Genomic DNA, 21,018 nt, shown 5'->3' on the forward strand with positions numbered 1-21,018 from the left:
GCTAAGATAGAAATAGATGATAGTGAGAGGGGGAAAGCATAGATAGATAGATAGATAGATAGATAGATAGATAGATAGATAGATAGATAGATAGATAGATAGATAGATAGATAGACAGACAGACAGACAGACAGACAGACAGACAGACAGACAGACAGACAGGAGAGAGAGGGGGGGCTAAGATCTATAGATGATAGATAGCGAGAGGGGGAAGCTAAGAGAGAGAGAGAGAGAGAGAGACTGAGTGACTGACTTTCCTTCGCTTGCGAGTCCCGGCGCCCGGTGGGCGAGTCCAGCCGTCTTGCCTCCCATGTCCGCGTTCCGCTCGCGTACCGGGTTAGGATCGCAACCGCCTCGGGGGAGGGGGAGCGCATTTCTCCGCATCACCCCTCCCCTCCCGGGCAATTTCTTGCCCACGTCCCGTTCCGTCCAACCCCCGCCAGTTCGGTGGACCCGACCCCAGCAGATCGTGGAGGGGGCCAGCCAGCGTGGGCGGAAGGTTCCCATCCCGGGCTTCCCTCGTGGGGCGATTCAAACCGTCTGGCGAGCTCCGCCGGTCCCACGGAGCGTCCCCAAGTCCACCCGCGGGAGGGGAGGGAGTTCGCCCGCATCTCTGACCCTGGGTGAGGCGAGAAGCTTCCCACTCGAGACCGGCCTCCGAGCGGTTCCCCCGCGCGTCCGGATTTGACCGGAGCTTCTGGGCGCGCAGGGAGAGCCAAGGCTGGCTCCCTTCCCCGGCCAGGCGCTCTTCTCCACCACCCCCTCACTCCCCATCCGTTTGCCGGCTCTGGCCGCGGCCAGCCTCCGCCTTCCCCGCCGCGGTGCCTTTAAGGCCGCCCGCCCGCCTGCCACTCCGCGCCGCGGATGGGCTGGGCTTGGGAGGCGGGGTTTCGCTGGAGCAGCCCCGAGAGCGCTTCACCTGCAGTTCAAAGCGGCTGCGAGGAATTCAGGGAGGGAGGGAAGAAAAAAGAGGCAGCCGGGGAAGAAGCTCCTTGGCGAAGAAGCAACGGCCGAGGCAGACAGGCAGAGTTGCCGCTTTCGAGGGGCAAAGCCAGAGGCTGGGCGGCCGGAGAGGGGGGGTTACCCAGGCCGGGCTGAGTTTTGCCGGGGAGGCGTCGGCGGCGTTGGGGAACCGGCGCCCGGGCACCGGCGCGGAGATGCCCACCGCTTGGGGGATGCTACTTCTCTTGCTCTTCTGCCGCTGGAGCTGGGCGAGGGTAAGTTGGAGGAGCTGCAGCAGCTGCGCCCGCGGGCAGTGTGGGGAAGAGAACCGCAAGCTTTGGACGCCTGGCACTCGCCGGAGGAAGGGACTCCCTCGGCTGGGGCTGCCCACAGGACCCGCCGCCCGCCCCGGTTCCTTCCTTCGATGCCCATCCGCCGCTTTGAGCTTCCTTCCCAGTTCCTTGCCTCTTGCACACCCAGGCTTTGACGCCTCCTGGTGCCGGCGTAGGGGGCTCGGCGGATGCCGGCTTGCTGGAGGGATCGGGGATCCCCTGCGTGAGATTCCTGCCTGCGGAAAAGAGATCGGAAGGCGGGTGGTGGTGATTGGGGGGGGGAGAAGAAGAAGAGAGAAGACCCGGGATTTATGGCTGCTTTTTTTCCCCCGTCCCCCTCCCCTTTTGTTCACTCTTGGCGTCGCAATAGATTCCGTGTGCAATAGAGACTTCGCGTCTGTCTGCCGGCCTGGGGCTGCGGGGAAGGAAAGGGGGGAGGATAGAGGGACGAAAGGAGAGAAGGAAGGAAAGGGATGAGAGAGGGAAGAAGAGAGGGAAGTAAGGAAAGAGGGAAGGAGAGAGGGAGAGAGGGAAGGAAGGAGAGAGGGAAGGAAAGAAAGGAGAGAGGGAAGGAGAGAGGAGAGGAAAGGAGAGAGGGAGAGGGGGAAGGCGAGAGGGGGAAGGAAAGGGATGAGAGAGGAAAGGAGAGAGGGAGGGAAGAGCTCCGTGTCAAAGCTTCGCCACGCAACCCCCCTTCGCCGCCCCCGCAACCCCCCGTCCAAGTTCTCGCTGCCTCTTTTGTGTGTGTGTCTGTGTGTGCGCGTGTGTGCAGAGCTTCTGCAACAATGCTGGCTTGTGTTCTCTAGCTGAGACGCATTCACACAGCTTTCTCGTCCTCTCTCATCTCCCCCCATCTATTCACAGACAGAAATCCTTTGGCGGGGCGGGGGCGTATCGCTTGGGCGAATGCGGAACGTCGGCAGGGAAAGAAGAGGAAGCCGGCGAGACAAGCCGAGTTTTTAAAATCTCTCTCTCTCTCGGCTGGTGACCATCCCGACGTGCGGGGTCGGTGAGAGCAAGGCGGGCGAGAGCCCCTGGGAAAGGGCGCAATGTGGTGGAGCTGTCCCCGAAATTTCCCTTTCTTCTAATTGGTTACCCAATTTTTTAAAAAAAGTTTTACGGGGGAATCTCCCAGAACAACTTAACGTGTGTCTCGCCTGGGCTTTTCTGAGCCGCGTGTCACCCAGCGTGGTAAAAAGAAAAAGAAAAGAAAAGATGAGGACTTGGCTTGCGTTGAAGTTGCGCGCTTGTAGGGTTAACGAAAAAAAAAAGGGGGAATGGAAAGGCATTGCGCCTAACTCTAAACAAGCAGAGAGCCTCGGTGAACTTCACCAGCTTTTCTGCATTAAACTCGTGTAGGATTCTGGTTGGTTTTTTTCCCCAGAAAAGGGTGGAGAGGGGGGAGGATTGTCCTCTGGCTGCATTCACACAACATACTAAACTGGGTTAGCAAATTAACCCTTGTCTGGGCTTTTTAGCGAGACCACCGAGCTGGAATCGTAATTGAAGCCGGCTGGGTTTCCCCCCCCCCCCCCCCCCACAAACGAAGCTTGGAAGACCACGCTAAGGAATGCTCTCCAAATACGGCTTCCCAGACTTGGTGAAATAGCTCGTCTGAACGCAGCCTTTGCTGCTCTTTTTAAAAGCAGAATGCAAGTATGTGTTTATTGGCGAATGGAGCTCATTGCTCTTCCGCGTTAACCCATCAAACTCGCTTTGGAAAGGGTTTGCTTTTTGAGAGAGAACCTGAGCATCTAAGGCATTTTATAGGAAGGAGAAGGGGAAAAAACACCCTTTCCACCTAGTGATATTTGAAATTGGGTGTCATGGCTTCTGGCAGTCTGTCCCAAACTGTCTCTTTGATGTGGCCGGGGGCATGACTGTACCCGGAGCAGCCTTCCACGTTGGGTTTCCCATTGTCCTCCTCTCTATCCTATCCTCTGTAGTTTGAAGTTATTGGATGAGCTGATTTTTAAGTAGTGTGTTTTCCTCTTAAGGTGCCATGTAGTTTCCAAAGTGTATTAAATCCCGAGGGATTTGTCATCTGTTTGCTTGGACGTGAGGTCAGCCGACTTGGAGTGGGTGTGATTCAAGTATGTTCGGGAGGTGTCAGAAGCCATCAAGAGATCCCTCTCTTCTGGTTGCTAGTTGCACTACTACTACTCGGGTCCTATTTTTTAAGGCCTTTTGCCCTCTTCATTTAGCACTGGGTTGAGTTTATTGTATATCCATCATCTCTTCCCACACACTTTTCTGCACGTGTGATGCTAGCTTTGCCTCTGGCTTCCAATAAACCAGACCGGAGAGCCAAAATGAAACCAAAAAACCAACTCCGCTACCTTATTTGGACAAGACAGGAGGGAGTGTTTGCACTAATGCACTTTAACTGTATTCTGAAATGAGCTTTTGCTTTAAGAGGCAGCCGCTCAGTTTTTCTTAGCTGCAACATGAAGAGAAAAATCCTGGACTCTGTTTGTGGTACTTTAGGTGCTAGTTTCACTGCCTGGTTCAAATCTCTCCCCTTATAAAATTGCAATCTGCTTCCGTTCTGCCCCCTCCCCCCCCCGCCCCCAAATTCTGCAGGATTTAACTTGTTGGATAACCCTAGCATACATTTCCTTCCTCTTCTATGGGGCTGTTTCCACCCTGATATTCTCCCATTTTTTAATTTGGGAGATGCGAAGTGGAATATGGATGGAAGATGTAGACAAACCAAGTTGGACAAAGCTTATCGAGAAATTACACCACCTCAATTCTGGCTTCAGGGCTCTGATTGGTGGGTGCCTCTCCCTGCTGCTTGGTGACGTGACCTAAAAGGATGGGGACAGCAGCTAACTCAGGGGCCTGGAACCTTAAACATTCAAAGAGCCACAAAGGTCCTAACTGGAAGCCCCTCCCCCCCGTTCAATTCTGGAGCTGACCGGAAGTCCGGTTCCCACAGTCTCTTCCTAGTGTGGCATCCTTTTTCCCTTACCTGTCCTAACGGAAAGCCCTATCAATTGTGGAGCCGATGGGCAACAGGGAGCCGCAGCAGAGGGATGAAAGAGCCACATGTGGCTCCAGAGCTGTGGGTTGCCCGACCCTGAGCTAACCTAATGAAAGGGGTCATTCACCTTGCCTGTAATTAGTGGGATATTCCCAAAAACAGGGCAAAGCTATTGGATGAAGTGGCTTGCAATGGACGCTAGATCCAGGATAGGGACTATCATTGGGGGCACCTCATTTTATGAGGACACTGCTTTTTAAAGTGGGTAGGGCCCTTCCAATTAGGGATTATTGTGTAACTTTCTTTGCTTGCGTACGGCTAGTTTCTATAGCTTTAGAGCAATGCTTCTCAACCTTCTTGTCCATTTTGAGATGTGTAGACTTCAACTCCCAGAATTCCTCAGGCAGCAGAGCTGGCTGGGGAATTCTGGGAGTTAATGTCCACGGGCCCTTACAAAGGGGCGAAGGTTGAGAAACACTGCTTCAGTGTGCGCTCTTGTTAAAATGGTATGAACGGTGCATAGCCGTGACTTAGTGGAAGAGAATCGCCTTGGTTGCTCTCCGGCCTTCTTCATTTTTTGTATGTCTGAAATTTACATTCCCAGGTTGCTTGGTCTTCCCTGGAAGTGTGTGTGTTGATTTTGTTTTAAACGGACAGAGAATGCTTTCCGCTCTTCTGTCTATGGAAAGAATAACCCTTCAGCAGTGGGTTGCCTTGATCCCTGCTTTTGGGTGGGTGGGGAGCCCATCTTAGACAATAGCACCCCGAGAGTTTCGTACTGCTTGGCCGGAGTGTGCACAATCTGGATGGAACTGATTTTTTTCCCTTTAGAAAGGCAACTAGAGCCCTTTTATTCTGAGATCCAAAGGGTTAAATTGGAAGCATAGAGAGAAAACACTGATCGACAAGAAGGGGCCTTTCTGAAACTATATTGCGCCCCATCCCTCTTTCTCTAGCCCCCCCCCCCATAATCAGGTAGTAAGCTTGTCAGCCCGGGAGATGAGCTTTGTGTTCCCTCCTTCCCTTTCTCATACTCTCTTACACACATCTAGGTTTTATGTGGCTTTCCTTCTGTTCATAATTATTTAAAATTCCTGCTTGGCTGAATCTGCTTGGCTTTCCTGGCTGTTACATCTTCAGAGAAGCACCCTTTGCAAAAGGGTGTGCATAAAGCAGTTGGGGAAGGGGTTTCAAATCTCTACTGGGTGTAGGTTCCCTTGGTTTTATGATCTGGGGATGATTTGAACCCACAGCCCTCGTGTAAATCCCCAGATGAGTCCTGGAGCTGCATGAAAACGGACACCTCCTTGCATTAAATCTTCTTTACTGTGGGAATTTTGATTATTTACAAGTCACCGGCAAAAGCAGCGTTTTAGTTTCAAGCAGACATATTAGCTGGAGCCAAATCGAGCTGCTAGGTCTGGAAAGCCAGGCACAATCAACATTGATTCTTTCCTAGTCAGCTCTTCAAGGCTTGGGGAGAAAAATCTGGCCTTTTTTAAAAAAAAAAAATATGTCCAGCTTGCATCTGAAGATGGATCTGTTTTTTTATCTGTCTATGCCCAAAGGGGAGAGATTATGAAGCCAAAAGATGGGGGTTTTCTATTGAAAGTTTGGAATAGAGATGGGATGCTCCTTAAAATTAACCTCCTTTGCAAGTTAGCACAAGGAAAGAGGAGAGAGATCTGTCTGTGTAATTTTTAATTTCTCTGGGGTGCTTTCTTAACCTTCCTGGATTTCACATTGCAGATCAGCCAGGAATGTCCGGCCGGCTTCTTGGCAGTTTTTCCCTTTTCTCTGTCTACCAGTTGGTGATTGCTCAGCAATTCCACATTGATTTGTTAAGGGGAAGCATGGTCTGGGTATACAAACTAACAACATCTTGCTGTAGCTTTGCGCTTGAATTCCAGCGGGTCCTTACTGCTGGGCAAATAGAGCCAAGCAGGGTGATTAAATGGATTTTCCAATTCGTGTTAAGCGAGGGCGAGTCTCTCTTTCCTTAACCATGGCTTGATTTGGTATTGATCCCAGCCACTAGGGTTCCTTTACTACTGCTGCTGGCCAGAAAGTATTGCAATGTACAGTTTGCATGACTCACCCCCATCCTCGTTTAATATTCTTTTCTTTTCCCCCCACTTATCTTCGGCATCCAGACTTCTGGGAAGTAATATGTCGAATTCCTGTTGGGGGTTGCTTGATATATATTTATTTTTTGCTCCTTAGCTTGCAATATGTTATCGACGTGATGAACCTGTTACGGTTGTGCCAGCTTGGCTGTTTGCAGACACCTGTACGCTGGCTGCAAAAAGCCGTCTGCCTCCCTTACTCTCTTTCCGTCTTTCCCTCCCCTTTTACGCAACCTCATTTATATATTTATTTTATTTTATTTTATTTTGTCAAGCATGTATAAGAGAACATATTAAAGTGTAAACATGATTATGAATACAGGAAATGGATACAAATAAGGGGGGACAGTGGAACAGGGATGGTAGGCACGCTGGTGCGCTTATGCACGCCCTTTACAGACCTCTTAGGAATGGGGTGAGGTCAACAGTAGACAGTCTTAAGTTAAAATTATGGGGTTTTGAGGCAGGGGTGAAATCCAGCAGGTTCTGATAGGTTCTAGAGAACCGGTAGTGGGAATTTTGAGTAATTTGGAGAACCAGCAAATGTCACCTCTGGCTGGCCCCAGAGTTCGTTGGGAATGGAGATTTTACAGTATCCTTCCCCTGGAGTGGGGAGGGAATTGAGATTTTGCAGTATCCTTCCTCTGGAGTGGGGAGGGAATGGAGATTTTGCAGTATCTTTCCCCTGGAGTGGGGAGGGAATGTAGTCTTTGCAATATTCTTTCCCTGAGTCGGGTGGGAATGGAGATTTTGCAGTATCCTTCCCCTAGAGTGAGATGGGAATGGAGATTTTGCAGTATCCTTCCCTTGGAGTGGGGTGGGAATGGAGATTTTGCAGTATCCTTCCCCTGGAGTGGGGAGGGAATGGAGATTTTGCAGTATCCTTCCCCTGGAGTGGGTTGGGAATGGAAATTTTGCAGTATCCTTCCCTTGGAGTCGGGTGGGAATAGAGATTTTGCAGTATCCTTCTCCTGGAGTGGGGAGGGAATGGAGATTTTGCAGTATCCTTCCCCTGGAGTGGAGAGGGAATGTAGATTTTGAACTATCCTTCCCTTGGAGTGGGATGGAAATGGAGATTTTGCAGTATCCTTCCCCTAGAGTGGGATGGGAGATTTTGCAGTATCCTTCTCTTGCAGTGGGTTGGGAATGGAGATTTTGCAGTATCCTTCTCTTGCAGTGGGTTGGGAAGGGAGATTTTGCAGTATCCTTCCCCTGGAGTGGGGGGGGGGATGTAGGTTTTGCAGTATTCTTTCCCTGAGTCGGGTGGGAATGGAGATTTTGCAGTATCCTTCCCCTGGAGTGGGGGGGATGTAGTTTTTGCAGTATTCTTTCCCTGAGTTGGGTGGGAATAGAGATTTTGCAGTATCCTTCCCCTGGAGTGGGGAGGGAATGGAGATTTTGCAGTATCCTTCCCTTGGAGTGGGGTGGGAATAGAGATTTTGCAGTATCCTTCCCCTGGAGTGGAGAGGGAATGTAGATTTTGAAGTATCCTTCCCTTGGAGTGGGATGGAAATGGAGATTTTGCAGTATCCTTCCCCTAGAGTGGGATGGGAATGGAGATTTTGCAGTATCCTTCCCCTGGAGTGGGGGGGAATGTAGTTTTTGCAGTATTCTTTCCCTGAGTCGGGTGGGAATGGAGATTTTGCAGTATCCTTCCCCTGGAGTGGGGGGGGGGATGTAGTTTTTGCAGTATCCTTTCTCTGGAGTGGGGTGGGAATGGAAGTTTTGCAGTATCCTTCCACGTCCACCAAGCCTCACCTATAAAACCGGTAGTAAAAGAATTTGAATTTCACCACTGGTTTGAGGATATAACAACAGAGTCAGGTAGTGAATTCCAGGCATTGACCACTCTGTTGCTGAACTCCTATTTCCTGCACTCGAGTATGGAGAGGTTTATTTTGAGTTTGTATCTATTGTGTGCTCGTGTATTGTTGCGGTTGAAGCTGAAGTAGCCATTGACAGGCAGGACATTGTCACATGCAATTCATGGTACTTTCTCTCTCTCTCTCTTGGTTCTTCTCTTAATCTCTGCAGGCGCACAATGGGGATCTTACCGTCAGGCCCACTTGCAAACCTGGATTCTCAGAAGAGGACTACACAGCATTGGTTTCTCCAAATCTGATGGCAAGGCAGCAGTTCCTCAAAGGTAGGGAGACGTACTCGGAGCCGGCAGCTCAAATTTAGAAATGGGAGCTTATTATCCCGGATGCTGGGGGAAAGAAAAGAGCTAACAAGCCAAGAGGAAGAATCTCAAGCTGAAGCGTTCTACCGGCTAATTGCTTGGAGGGTATTTCTTGCAAGCTTGTAGCTCAGGAATAATGTCGGGCTTTGTTTGGCTCTAGCGAAAGAATGTTCCATCACAGAACCATTCCTTGCGCTGTGACTTTTTTGCCTCGTCTCTTGTTGGGAAAAACTTCCATTTCTATTGGCTGAGATATTTTCCCCCCCTTCCCTGTCTGTGTCTGCACGCGATGCATTGTTAACATGGAAGCATTCAGAGCTCCTTAAATCGCTGCCTCTTTGCCATGCCTGTTGAACCAGACGTTGTTGTCGGATATGTGGTAAACAAGTCTTACAGGCATTCTGTTCTCAAACCCGGTGTTCGTTTTCATTACTGCCCTACTGACAACATGAAAACACAGCCAGGGAAAAACTACCAATTAGCTTTACCAATAATTGTAGGATTATAACCGCTTTTTTGTGTGTGCATCTCAGGGTGTTGTGAGTGTTGAAGAGAGATGCTGTGAACTCTTAAAACCGCTTCTTAATCTCAAGAACGGGTAGCTTATCTTTGGCATCATTTTGTTTCTGCTCCCTCTAGGCCTTCTTTTTTAAGTTATGAAAATAATTAAGTGGCTTCTTTGCACGGGGCAAAGAGACGTCGTCTTGTTTTTAACTCCAGAGGGAATGGTGAATGGCAAACTGGACCGTTTTAATCTGTCCTTTACAACCTAATCATTGAGAGAGGGTTGAGATAATTTGACAATAAGTCTCATGGAAGGGAATGAAGTCTGCTTAGAGCAGGGGTGTCCAACTGGCAGCCAGAGGGCTGACTGCGCCACATGCAGGCCACGCCCACACCAGCTCCACGAAGGACAAAAAAAAAACATCGGGATACGTCACGTGATGTCAACGTGACGCAGAGAGTTGGACACCTGTAGCTTACAGAAAAAGCAAGAGGCGGAGATAGGAATTAATGGACTAGACCTTGTAAGAAGGGAGGGAGGGGGGAGCTACAAAGCTTGATTTGGCAATGTGCCAGTTTGTTTCCTCAAGGGTCAAATGGCCATGGGAGTGCAAAATATCAAACGGAAAGTCCATAACATGGTCTGGAATAAGTTATGCGCTTATTTAGCCATTGTGGTTGAGGCCAACCCGTGGAATGATGCCGTGTATTTGCATATGGCTAGAAAGAGGATTCTAAAAGAAGTGGATTAAGAGGAACCCGATTGTATGTAAACTGAGCAAGTTTCTACACAAGTGTTCATAGAAACCTAGCCGGGAGCTTAAGGCATTTGATGGGTTTGTCTATCCCAGTGTTTTCTGAACCTCAGCAGTGTTAATATGGGTAACTCTCTGGACTTCAGGAAACTTGATGTGATCATTGCTTGGATTTCAACTTTCAACTGGGGACTTCTGGGAATTGAAGTCCAACCATCTTAAAAGTCACTGAGATTTGGGAGCAGTGGTCTATCTCCATATGTTCTTTGGTGGCAGATAAAGCCATACTGGAGCTTAAACAGTGAGTCTTGGACCTAGGCGATGAAAGACAAACCAATTCCCACATTTTGACTACTTTTGTGACACCCAGATATTTTTATAATATCCTTCATGCTCTGTATACAGAAGGATGCTTACATGTCTGTGACTTGATGCTGCATCAAGATAGATACAACGTCTCTCCCTACCCGAAGTGCCCCTGTATGTGCTAAGACCCTCAGACTATGATTCATCTCTTACTAAAATCTTGCTGTTATTACACTTGGTGTCTTGAATATATTGAGTCACTGGTTCACAAGCTTTCCTACCTATCATATTAAGGGAGTACAAATGCAGCACATCAGCCAAGGTTGTGAAACATGTAGCTTTGCAGCCTTACAAAGTTTCCTTTATGATTTGCAAAATGCGGGACTGTTTCTCTACTTAAAATTGTATTCCTTGGTGGCTTTATCTTTATTGTTTCTACCTTGTTTCCCCTAAAATAAGACCTCCCCAGATAATAAACCCAATCGGGCTTTTGAACACATGCACTAAAAGAAGCCCTCCCCTGAAAATAAGCCCTCCCCAAAATATTGCAACACAGCAGCAGCCATGAGGTCACCACACTTGCCGCCTCCTGCACCTCAAAAATAATAAGGCCTCCCCGAAAATAAGTCCAGGGAAAAAAAGGTATGACATCTTGTGTAGGAGTTTGTGCACCATGTCAATGTCTACTAGCTTCTCTTGAGCTTAACTCATTTCTGCCGTACCTGCTCTCGTGTATATCAGCTAGAAAACTTGGCTGATTGTGTGTTTCTTGAGTTATTGGGTAGTTGCTGATTTCTCCTGGGTCAGTGACTGTTCGCAAGTGAATAATGGGGCTTTTTAGGTAGACATCTTTTCAACTGGAATGCAGCACACGATCTGGGCTGTCTCCCTGTGCAAAGTTTTAGATTGCTAAATATTCTTCAGTTTAAGGTTTCATCACTGTATTAGTTATGCCTACTCTTCTGCCCATAGAGTACATAGATTGAAATGTAGTGGTTGGTGCTGATTTTATCCCATCACTTTGGAGGGAAAATACTCCACATTCTATCCTGCTCTGTACAATTGTTTTCTATGTTGTTTTCTTCCCCCTTTTGTTTTTGAAGGGGTGTGTGTGTGTGTGTGTCTTTCCTGCTTCCTCCCTTTTTTCTCCTGCCCAACCAATTGAGGAGGATTCTATGAATGAGATATAACAATATTCGTCACCAGGTGGTCTAACAGCAGATCCCACTGGGCCGTTAACGAGGACAAGTTAAGTTGATTGGGAGCAGGAGGGTGTCATGAATATATAAACAAATATTTAACACCACGGAAGACGTCGATGAAAAGTTATGAGTAGTATCTGTGGAGTAATTAATGCCTTGTGGATAACACATCTAAAAGTATGCATTGGCTTCAATCACAGAGGGTGTCAGGCCTGGAAGCTATCTTTTGTGTTGGGCCTTCAGGCCTGCCACATTTATTGCTGTGGTAAACTGAGAGGGGAGATTATAGGGAGTGGGGTAGATATAATCAAAATAACATTCCTTTCTCAGAGAGTCAAGGACGTCTTGCCCTGCACCTGATGTGGTGTGACTGGGAGGCATCTCCAGTTGGGACAGTGCCAGATTGGACTATGTGATGGACATGTGGGTGCTGGGCAGGGACTTGGACTTTCTTTTGGGTGGAGAAAACCTGGAAATTTTCAGATTTGGGTTTTCCCAGATGTGCCAATAGGACATCTCTAATAAAATGGAACTTTGAGGAACCTCAAGCCTTGGAGTCCTCTTTCCTTCTGTTGGGGTGTTACTGGGAACCCCGAGAGCACCTTTGGGGCAAGACAGAGGGAGCAGAGCAATGGGCTTCTTTAGGATTGCTTTCTTTGGACTGAAGATGGAGTATGCCAATATTGGAGAGAATGTATATGGTAGAGCAAGTGAGAGAAGATTTGTGTGCATGGAGGTTTCCATCTTTAATTGAAATCCAGCAGAATTTTGGTGCCTAGATCAGGGATGTCAAACTCTATTTCATTGAGAACCACATCAGGGTTGAGTTTGACCTGGGGGGGGGGGGAAGTGGGTATGACCAGCTCGACGTCAATCATGTCGAGGGCGCCTCTGGTGGCCCAAGCGTTGTCCCAGAGGAAACGGGCTCCCAAGCTCCATTTTCGGCTGCAACCGCCTCCTGCAACCCTCTGCCTGTGAAAATGGAGCTCCATTTTCACTGACAAAGGCACCGTGGACCAGTCTGCTGTTTCCAGAACAGCCCCGCGGGCTCGATCTAAGCACCCCATAGGCCGGATCTGGCCCCCGGGCCTTGAGTTTGACACCCCTGGCCCAGATGAAAAAAAAATATGTACTGTAATGAATTGTGGGCATGTGGAACTGAAGTGAGCTGCAAGTCCACTCTGGTTCAAATTCTTGATCACCTTCAGAGCAACCACAGATCGACAGGAAGATCTGTCATTAAGCACACCCTGCAATTTGCAAAACTGAGTTGTGGTCTTGGTTTTTGCTTCAACATCTCCTGACGTAGTCAGGCTGTTCTTCACCACCTGGAGTTTACACTTTTCTTTCTCGTGGACTTTTACTCAATGTGTCTTCTGGCTTACCAGCCTTAGTTCTTCGTTTACCTTACTTGGTTGTCTTTGCTGTTGAAACTGGTGAAGTAATTTTTTATTTAGTTTGGATGGTAAAAGGCTTCCCAAAGCTGATAAATTGGTTTTGAATTGCAGTACCTTGTCTAAGAGGGCTTGGTGATTACCCAACTGATCCAATTGAAGTTGTAGGTGCCCATCTGTCCATAGGCACTTAAGATCCCCATTTGTAAAAGAAGATTGTAAGAAGATTGCCTTAAATACCCATATCATTTGGGGAAGGGGATGAGAGCAGCTTAGTTTTAAAGTCTCAAGCAGCCCCTCCCCCTGAACTCAACCATTAAATCGGTGTAGATTATTTGCTTTGCCCATGAAGTGAGTGAGTGGGGACGTCCGTTATTCTTCATCATTTTTACGTGCATCTTTTTGTTTTCAGCCTTTTCCCCATCAAAAGGACAAGTTCCTCATCTCATAAATTTTCTAAATACAGTATTTTTTGGAGTATAAGATGCACCTTTCCCCCCCACTAAAAGACCACGGAAATGTTGGTGCCTTTTATACACCAAATACAGCCATTTTTGGCCTCCCGAAGCCCTGCCCCGCATCCCATTTTTGTGAAAAACGCCCCGTTTTTGACAAAAATGAAGACTTTTTTTGCCTTGCTTCAGCCCTCAGCAGCACTCTGCGGGCTTCAGCAGGGCTGGTGCAAGGCAAAAATGCCCCAATCTTTGTGAAAAACAGGCCGTTTTTCGCAAAAACATTGTCTTTTTTTGCCTTGCCCCATCCCGGCTGAAGCCTGCAGAGTGCTGCTGGGGGCTGAGGCAAGGCAAAAACTTTTTTTTTCTTACTTACCTCTTTGAAATCTTGGTGCATCTTATACACCGGTGCGTCTTATAGTCGGAAAATACGGTAAATGGATAAGGTAAAGACGTATGAATGGGTCTCCTGCCTATGCCAAGGGCTCTATTTGGCTCAAGACCAGTTAGCTGCTCACTGCTGCTTTCTGTGGGCATATGTGGGATTGCATGAGGAATATTCATGAATCCTGCGCTATTGATTTGATTCTTCCCGCTCCTTACTTCCTGAGACCTGAGTTTCTTTGTTGCTGCAGAGAACCAAGCAAGTAGCTTTATTCGCGCTGAAAATACTCTTACGTCTGTATTTTATCAGTACAGGTAGTCCTTGACTTACAACAGTTTATTTAATGACCGATGTTACAACAGCACTGCAAAAAAAATGGCTTACGGTTGTGTTTCACACTTCCAGCCATGGCAGCATCACATGATCAAAATTCAGATGCTTGGCAACGGACTCTTATTTATGACGGTTGCAGCATCCCGGGGTCAATGTTATCCCCTTTTGCGACCTTCGGATACACAGAGTCAGATTCTCTTAACCGCCGCGTCATTAATTTAACAACTGCAGTGATTCATTTAACCACTGCGGCTAGAAAGGTCGTAAAATGGGGCAAAATTCACTTAACAACCGTCTCACTTAGCAAGAGAAGTTTTGGGCTCAATGGTGGCCGTAAGGGCTACCTGAATTTTGGATTTCCTTTTGATTTGGGTCTTGACCAGTGGTAGTATTCTATTGATTCGAACCAGTTCGCCCGAACTAGTAGGTGACATTGTGGGTGGGTCCACCCACCCGCCTACCCTCCCTGGCTCCATTTCATCCTATTTAGGGACGTTTTCTGAGCACAGCGCATGCATAAAAGGCTGGGCGCATGCAAGCACACATTTGCGAACTGGTAGGGAAGCTTAAGTGAAAGCCACCCCTGGTCTCGACTTCCTTTGTTTCCCCATCCTGATTGACAGTGTTTCTCCTGCCTTCCCACATCATCTTTTGAGACATTAATGTAATTAGTCTGGACTCCTGGAAGGGGATTTATGACAACGGGAGGCTTGATGTACGGTGCTGTGTTGTATTGGCTGGAGAGACAAGGTGGAGCAGAGGGCCTGGTGTAGAGAGTTCAGTGGCAGTGGCAGGTGAAGATATAAAGAGCGTTTGAAAACTGTTCATGTCAGCTGGTTGCAACGGTTAAATAATAGGATGGCTAAGTAACTTCCACTAAATGCATTTTTCCACTGCTGTGCATTTTTCTGTTCCAGGTCAAAATGCTCTTTAGAAATTAGAAAATGATGGTGAGGCTACAGTTGATGGGCTCAACGGACTTTTCAGGCAGGACTTCATTTTCCATGGAGGTCACCTCCTGGCACTCTTTAAACCCACATGCTAAACAGCAGGTGAGGAATTGGTGACCTTTTAAGTGATCCTGGGAAGAAGGACTTACGATAAATAAGTCCCAAATGCTCCTTTTAAACTGAGCCTTTTGTCTTGAATTACAGCATGTGTGCTGCAAGCTAAAGTCTTACTGCCATTTTGGGTTATGTGTGTTTGTTGCCCTTTTGTTTTAAGCGGAGGGGTTGAAAACATAAGTGTAAACCAGTGGCGTCCAACATGGGCAACTTTTAAGATCTCTGCACTTCAACTCCCAGAATTCCGTGCTGGGATTCCACCCATGCTGGCTGAGGAATTCTGGGGGTTGAAGTACACAAGTCGTAAAGTTGTTCATTCCTGAGACTCTGTGCTGCCCCCCCCCCCCACCTCACACACACACGTAAATGTGTTTTAGAGAGTTTATTCATGTTCCCCAGTAGTTCCCTTCTCCCAGCTTCAGAATTGTCCCAAATAAAACCAGCCCACAAGCAGGTCAACATTCGTCTACAAGACAATGGTTAATAGTCCATAAAACAATAGAGAGTTGCTCCAACAAGTGAATCCATCAAACAAACTTAAAACCACCAGGCCAAAAAAAAAACACATTTATGAGAGCTCACTTGGAAAGAGGAGCTCAAAGGCACAAAGTAAAGCAGGAAGCACGAATAAACACATAGCAACACACACACCCCTCTGCCTTTATCTGCCTGATAAATTGCTTTCCAGTGCAGCCCATCAAGACCGGTGGGGCCTTCTCCCAAGTGATCTGGCAGATCTCCTTTGCTCTTGTCTTTCTCTGCCCTGTGTGCTCTTGGATCCAACACAGAAGGCAGCTCCTCCTCCTCTTCTTTACTGACCTGCAAACTGTCCCCACCCGAAGCTGTAAATCTCTTTCGGCCGGCACATGAGAGTCATTAATTAACCCAGTTCCTGATGCTCCTGGAATGAGCTCATCCTCCCTCAAGGCGGCCTTTGAAGAAGAGTCAGAGGAGTCGTCCAAGGGAGACATCACAGATCCCTTATATAAACCTTCTAGCAACTTTGTCAAATAGTCTTTCTTAAAGCTTCCCTCCCCCATACATATGTGATGTGTTCTTCAACCTCCTTTCTGCAAAAAAAAAAAATTGCATCTTGTCCACCAAAAGGTTGAGCCACCTCTGAGCAATGACCGTATTTTTCATTCCAGAAAAACTGGACACAAACAGTCAGAACGTATTACAGGTAGTTCTTGACTTATGAGTATTGGTTTAGCAATTGTGAAGTTATGATGGCCTCAGAAAAAGGCGACTTACAAAATGTCCTAGAAGTTATGATCATTGAATCACGGTCCACCCGGTGACATGATCACAATTTGGGATTGTGATTTGCAACTTTCCAAGTGGGCTTCCAAAATCAATCAAGGAAGCTGGATTCACTGAATGACTGTGGTAATTCACTGAGCCCTGTGCTTCACTTAATGACTGCAGCAAACGTGGCCATAAAATTGGACCTGATCGCACAATCACTCGCTTGACCATCACATCAATCTATGGGAAATTATGTGCCAATTGTGGTGGCAAGTCAAGGACCCCCTCTTTTGGATGGAGGAATGGATGGATGGCTTGCAGTAGATGCAATTCAAATGTCACTGAACTACAACTTTCCATCCTTGCAGTTATCTTGGTTGATGGCGAGGGAGGCTAGGAGTTTGGCCACATTTATTGGAAAGTTACAACAACAACTCGGGCTGTGAAGGAATGTTTTATGAATGTTTAAGTTCCATTGAAAATGTCATGGCCATCTCACTGGCTTCTCTCCCAACAACAGATGGTTTATATAGAAGACGTTTTAAAAAAAAAAACCCGAAGTGGGTAGAGGTCTCTGTATGTGTCTGTTGCTCATTTGCATACACACTTCCAACTAAAATCATTTTTTTCCAGAATCCCACATACGTTATAAGCAGGGATAGCAGTGACGTGCAGTCAGGTGAGGCAAGTGAGGCACAGCCTCACCACTCTCATCATGAAAAAAAATGTAAAAGGAAAAAGCTGAGCTAGTTACTGCCTCACCGTGGATGACTCTGCTTAACTGTTAAAAAAAGCTGGAAAAGGTATGTGTGGGTTGGAGGGAGGGGGAGGAATTCGAACTTCATCCTCCTGGTGCTGTGCAGGGCTTTGGGCAAAGGCTGGAGGGAAGGACCCTGGCTCGCTTGTGCTCTCCCTCCCCAAGAGTAGTTTGATTGCAGGCAGAGCCACGTTGTGGGGCTGGTATGTGTGCTACAGCATGGCTCTTTGCCTGGCTTCCTGCCTCCTCCTGTGGTCTCCTCACTGGTGCTCTCCCTCCCCAAGTGTAGTGACTTCCTCCCCAGGCCCCCATTCGTTTCTCTCTCTCACACACACAGCTGGATAAAACTATATAAAAATCTAGCCCAGCTTCACTGATTACAAGTTTGAAAAGGCAACGTGGCTCCACCTGCAATCAAACTACACTTGGGGAGGGAGAGCACAAGCGAGCACTGAGGAGACCACAGGAGAAGGCAGGAAGCCAGGCAAAGAGCCATGCTGTAGTACACACACTTCCCCCCAGCCTCTTTCTTTTGGAAGGCTCGGATCGGCTCCCCTCCGGCTTCTCTGCCTCTCCTCTCACCCCACCCTGCCAGCAGGAGGTGGGTGGGTGGGCTTTATTGTGTTCCAGGCATTTCCCACCCAGACAGCAGGCTGCATTTGCAATGGTGGAGGTGTTTGGGAAGGGCAGCAGGGGAATGGGGGGGATGGCAGAGGAGCTGCTTTCAAGCCACTGGAAAAGATATCCAATCCAACTTTTGTGTGTGTGTGGGGGGTTTGTTTGAGAATGAGTGAGAGAGGGAAGGGGTAGGAGAGATAGTCCAATCCAACTTCTGTGTGTGTGTGTGTTTGTGTGTGTGTGTGTTTGAGAGAGGGGGAGGAAGGGAGAGAGGGAGGAAGGAGGGGAAGGAGAAGAAAAAGAAAAAGAAAGAAGGAGCAAAGGAGAAAAACAAATGCTGTCGCTTTAAATTGGAACTGAGCATGCCTGGCTGTGGAATTCTGGGAGTTGAAGTCCACAAGTCTAAAAATATTTGAAACCCAGCACTGTGTCAGTGCCTCACCAGTCATAAACCTCACCGCACGTCACTGAGGGATAGTATTCACTTACCTTCCCTATCAGTTTGCAAATGTGAGTGCATGTGCGCTAGCTTCGCTCGCACGGGCCACCTCTGCGCATGCACTCAGCCTTCTGCGCATGCACTTTTGGTGGCAAAAGGGCCTACAATGGGATGCCATAGAACCTGGGTGGGTGGGCGGGGTCACCCACGATTTCCACCACCAGTTCGGGCGAACCAATCAAAACCAGTACAATACCATCTCTCATTATAAAGCATATATATGTAGCATAGTACCAGTGGTGGGTTTCTGCTGGATCGCACTGGATCGCGTGATCCCATTGGTCAATGAACCCAGAAGTATGTTCCTGCCCCGCCCCTTTCACCGGATGGCGCTTGCCTGCGCTCCACCAGCTTGGGCGCAACCGGAGAAGTTTCTCTTCTCAGAAATGTCTTCAGTGGAGCGGTGGCAGCCTGCGTCCCTTTCAGGAGCTTCACTGAGGAAACTTCTCCGGTCGCGCCTGAGCTGGTGGAGCGCAGGCAAGCGCTGTCCCGTCGCCAGGGAAACAGTGAGTGAGGTGAATCTCGTGGTTGCTCAGATCACACGGGCGCAGCCCGACCAGAGAAGTTTCTCTTCTCAGAAATGTCTTCTTGGGCTGCGCCCATGTGATCTGAGCAACCACGAGATTCACCTCACTCACTGTTTCCCTGGTGATGGGACGGCGCTTGCCTGCGCTTCACCAGCTCAGGTGCGACCGGAGAAGTTTCCTCAGTGAAGCTCCTGAAAGGGACGCAGGCTCAGCCTGCCAGGCTGCCACCGCTCCACTGAAGACATTTCTGAGAAGAGAAACTTCTCCGGTCGCGCCTGAGCTGGTGAAGTGCTAGAAGGGGGACAAGGAGCAGAAAAGACAAAAAGGAGAATGAAAGGGAGAAAGAGGAGGTGGGGGATAGGTGATCCTTGCTGCTTTCTGAGCTTGGTGGTTTTCTTACAGACATTTCATTACCAAACTAGGTAACATCATCAGTGCTAGAAGGGGGTGGGGTGGGTGGGGTGGGGAAGGAGCAGAAAAGACAAAAAGGAGAATGAAAGGGAGAAAGAGGAGGTGGGGGATAATGGGATCCTTGCTGCTTTCTGAGCTTGGTGGTTTTCTTACAGACATTTCATTACCAAACTAGGTAACATCATCAGTGCTAGAAGGGGGTGGGGGGGGAAGGAGCAGAAAAGACAAAAAGGAGAATGAAAGGGAGAAAGAGGAGGTGGGGGATAGTGGGATCCTTGCTGCTTTCTGAGCTTGGTGGTTTTCTTACAGACATTTCATTACCAAACTAGGTAACATCATCACTGCTAGAAGGGAGTGGGGTTGTGGGGAAAGGAAGAGGAGGAGAAGTCGAAGGACAAAAAGGAAAAAGATAAGGAGGGAGAGGACTGTGAGGTCCTTTGGTGTTCTCTGAACTTGGCCGGCAAGCCACTCCCACCCAGTCACATGGCCGGCAAGCCACTCCCACCCAGTCACATGGTCGGCAAGCCACTCCCACAAAGGAGGCCACACCCACAGAGTAGGTTCCAAAATTTTTTGAAACCCACCACTGCATAGTACCTTCTATCTTGACTTTATGCCAGCAAGTCAGTGACAACATTTTTTTAAAGAAAATGATTATTTAGATTTTAAAATAAAGACATAAAAATTAACAAGAACTAATAATTAAGCTGGAGGCAGATGAGAGAACAGAAGCAAGGAATGAAACGAAGTTCTGAAAGAAAACAATGACTTCCGACTTTCTTTTGCAACAGATATAATTACAACTTTACACCAAACTATTTCTAGTTTACAACATAAGTTTAATTTTTTCTATTGTCTGCAATTATTTCTAATCATCCAACCCATGCAATGTAATTTCATTTCCTTCTGTTTTACACAAAAGTGAGGCTTTTTGTGAGGAAAATGAGTCCTATGTATCTTCACCCAAAATAAAGGTGGGGCCAAAAAATCTGATAAACAGGTCAAAGAAGTAGTTTCCAGCCAACATTATAATTAGTGTTAATGTCTTCTCTTAACATGACCCCGTAATTTCATTTTCTCCACGATAATATGCTCTTAATTTGGTCTTTCAGCTTATATGTATTTGAACTGTATGTTCCATAATATTCAACTGTTGAATATGCTGAGTGGGTTTATAGGGATTGTAGTTCACAATAGAGAGATAGCATGGATTGTACTCAAAATAAGCAGAATGATTTGACAAGATCTGTTGAAAGGAATGTCATTCCTTGGGATTACTCCCCTTGTGTGCAGTGGTGGGTTGCTCCTACCATCGCTACCAGTACGCTGATTGTGGTCGTGCCAGATGTGTGCTGCACACGCATGCTCATTCTACTGCCTCTGTGACACCCAACTGCTCGCCGGGGGTCGCACAAACACCACACGCTGTGCGCGTATGCACAATTGGTCCAGTTGCTTCAAGAACAGGTATGGAAGACGGGCAGGTGGGTGGGCCAAACGAGCCACCGTACTGGTACGGTGGCCGCTGCTCCCAACTACTGGTACGGCCGTACCGGGCCGTACCTCCGGGAACCCACCACTGCGTGTGTGGGGCAAGCTGCTAAGACTGGACTGGACAATCCTTGTTTATTTGTGTGACGTCTTCTTGCAGGAGCCATGGTGGTTGTGACAACTGATGTTTTATCAATGGAAGCTCCAGTCATTTTAGAATCATTGTCGCTATTTTGTTTGCCAATAGCTGGGAAATCTATTTTGCACCTTTTGAAGTTTGTACGCGAAAAGACATGCTGCTCTAATTAATTTGTATGCTGTCTGTGAGAAATCTGCTATTTCTACTCGGGTGCCTCATTTTCCTGTTTAGTTTGTGCTTGAATGTACTGTAATGAGGAATTGACAATTCTCCAAGATTTCATTTATTTTTATTTCCCAACATTTGGTATGTCTGAGATAGAAAACTCGTGCCACTTTTCTTTCCATCTGTACAAACTTTTGTAC

General features: G+C 47.7%; 1 protein-coding gene across 2 annotated transcripts in view; it reads left to right on the top strand.

The window, feature by feature from the left end:
- Positions 1-950: 950 nt before the first annotated feature.
- The window catches only part of CDH4 (cadherin 4), a 1,160,485-nt gene continuing 1,140,417 nt past the window's right edge, over positions 951-21,018 (top strand). For both annotated transcript variants that reach the window (XM_081948625.1, XM_081948626.1), the window contains exons 1-2: positions 951-1,217; positions 8,421-8,532. In XM_081948625.1, coding sequence (XP_081804751.1) covers positions 1,158-1,217; positions 8,421-8,532 — 172 coding nt within the window. In that variant the 5' untranslated portion in view covers positions 951-1,157. The remainder of the gene's footprint in view (positions 1,218-8,420; positions 8,533-21,018) is intronic.

Source organism: Natrix helvetica, assembly GCF_964273705.1.
Source record: "Natrix helvetica genome assembly, chromosome: 3".
Classification (NCBI taxonomy): Eukaryota; Metazoa; Chordata; class Lepidosauria; order Squamata; family Natricidae; genus Natrix; species Natrix helvetica.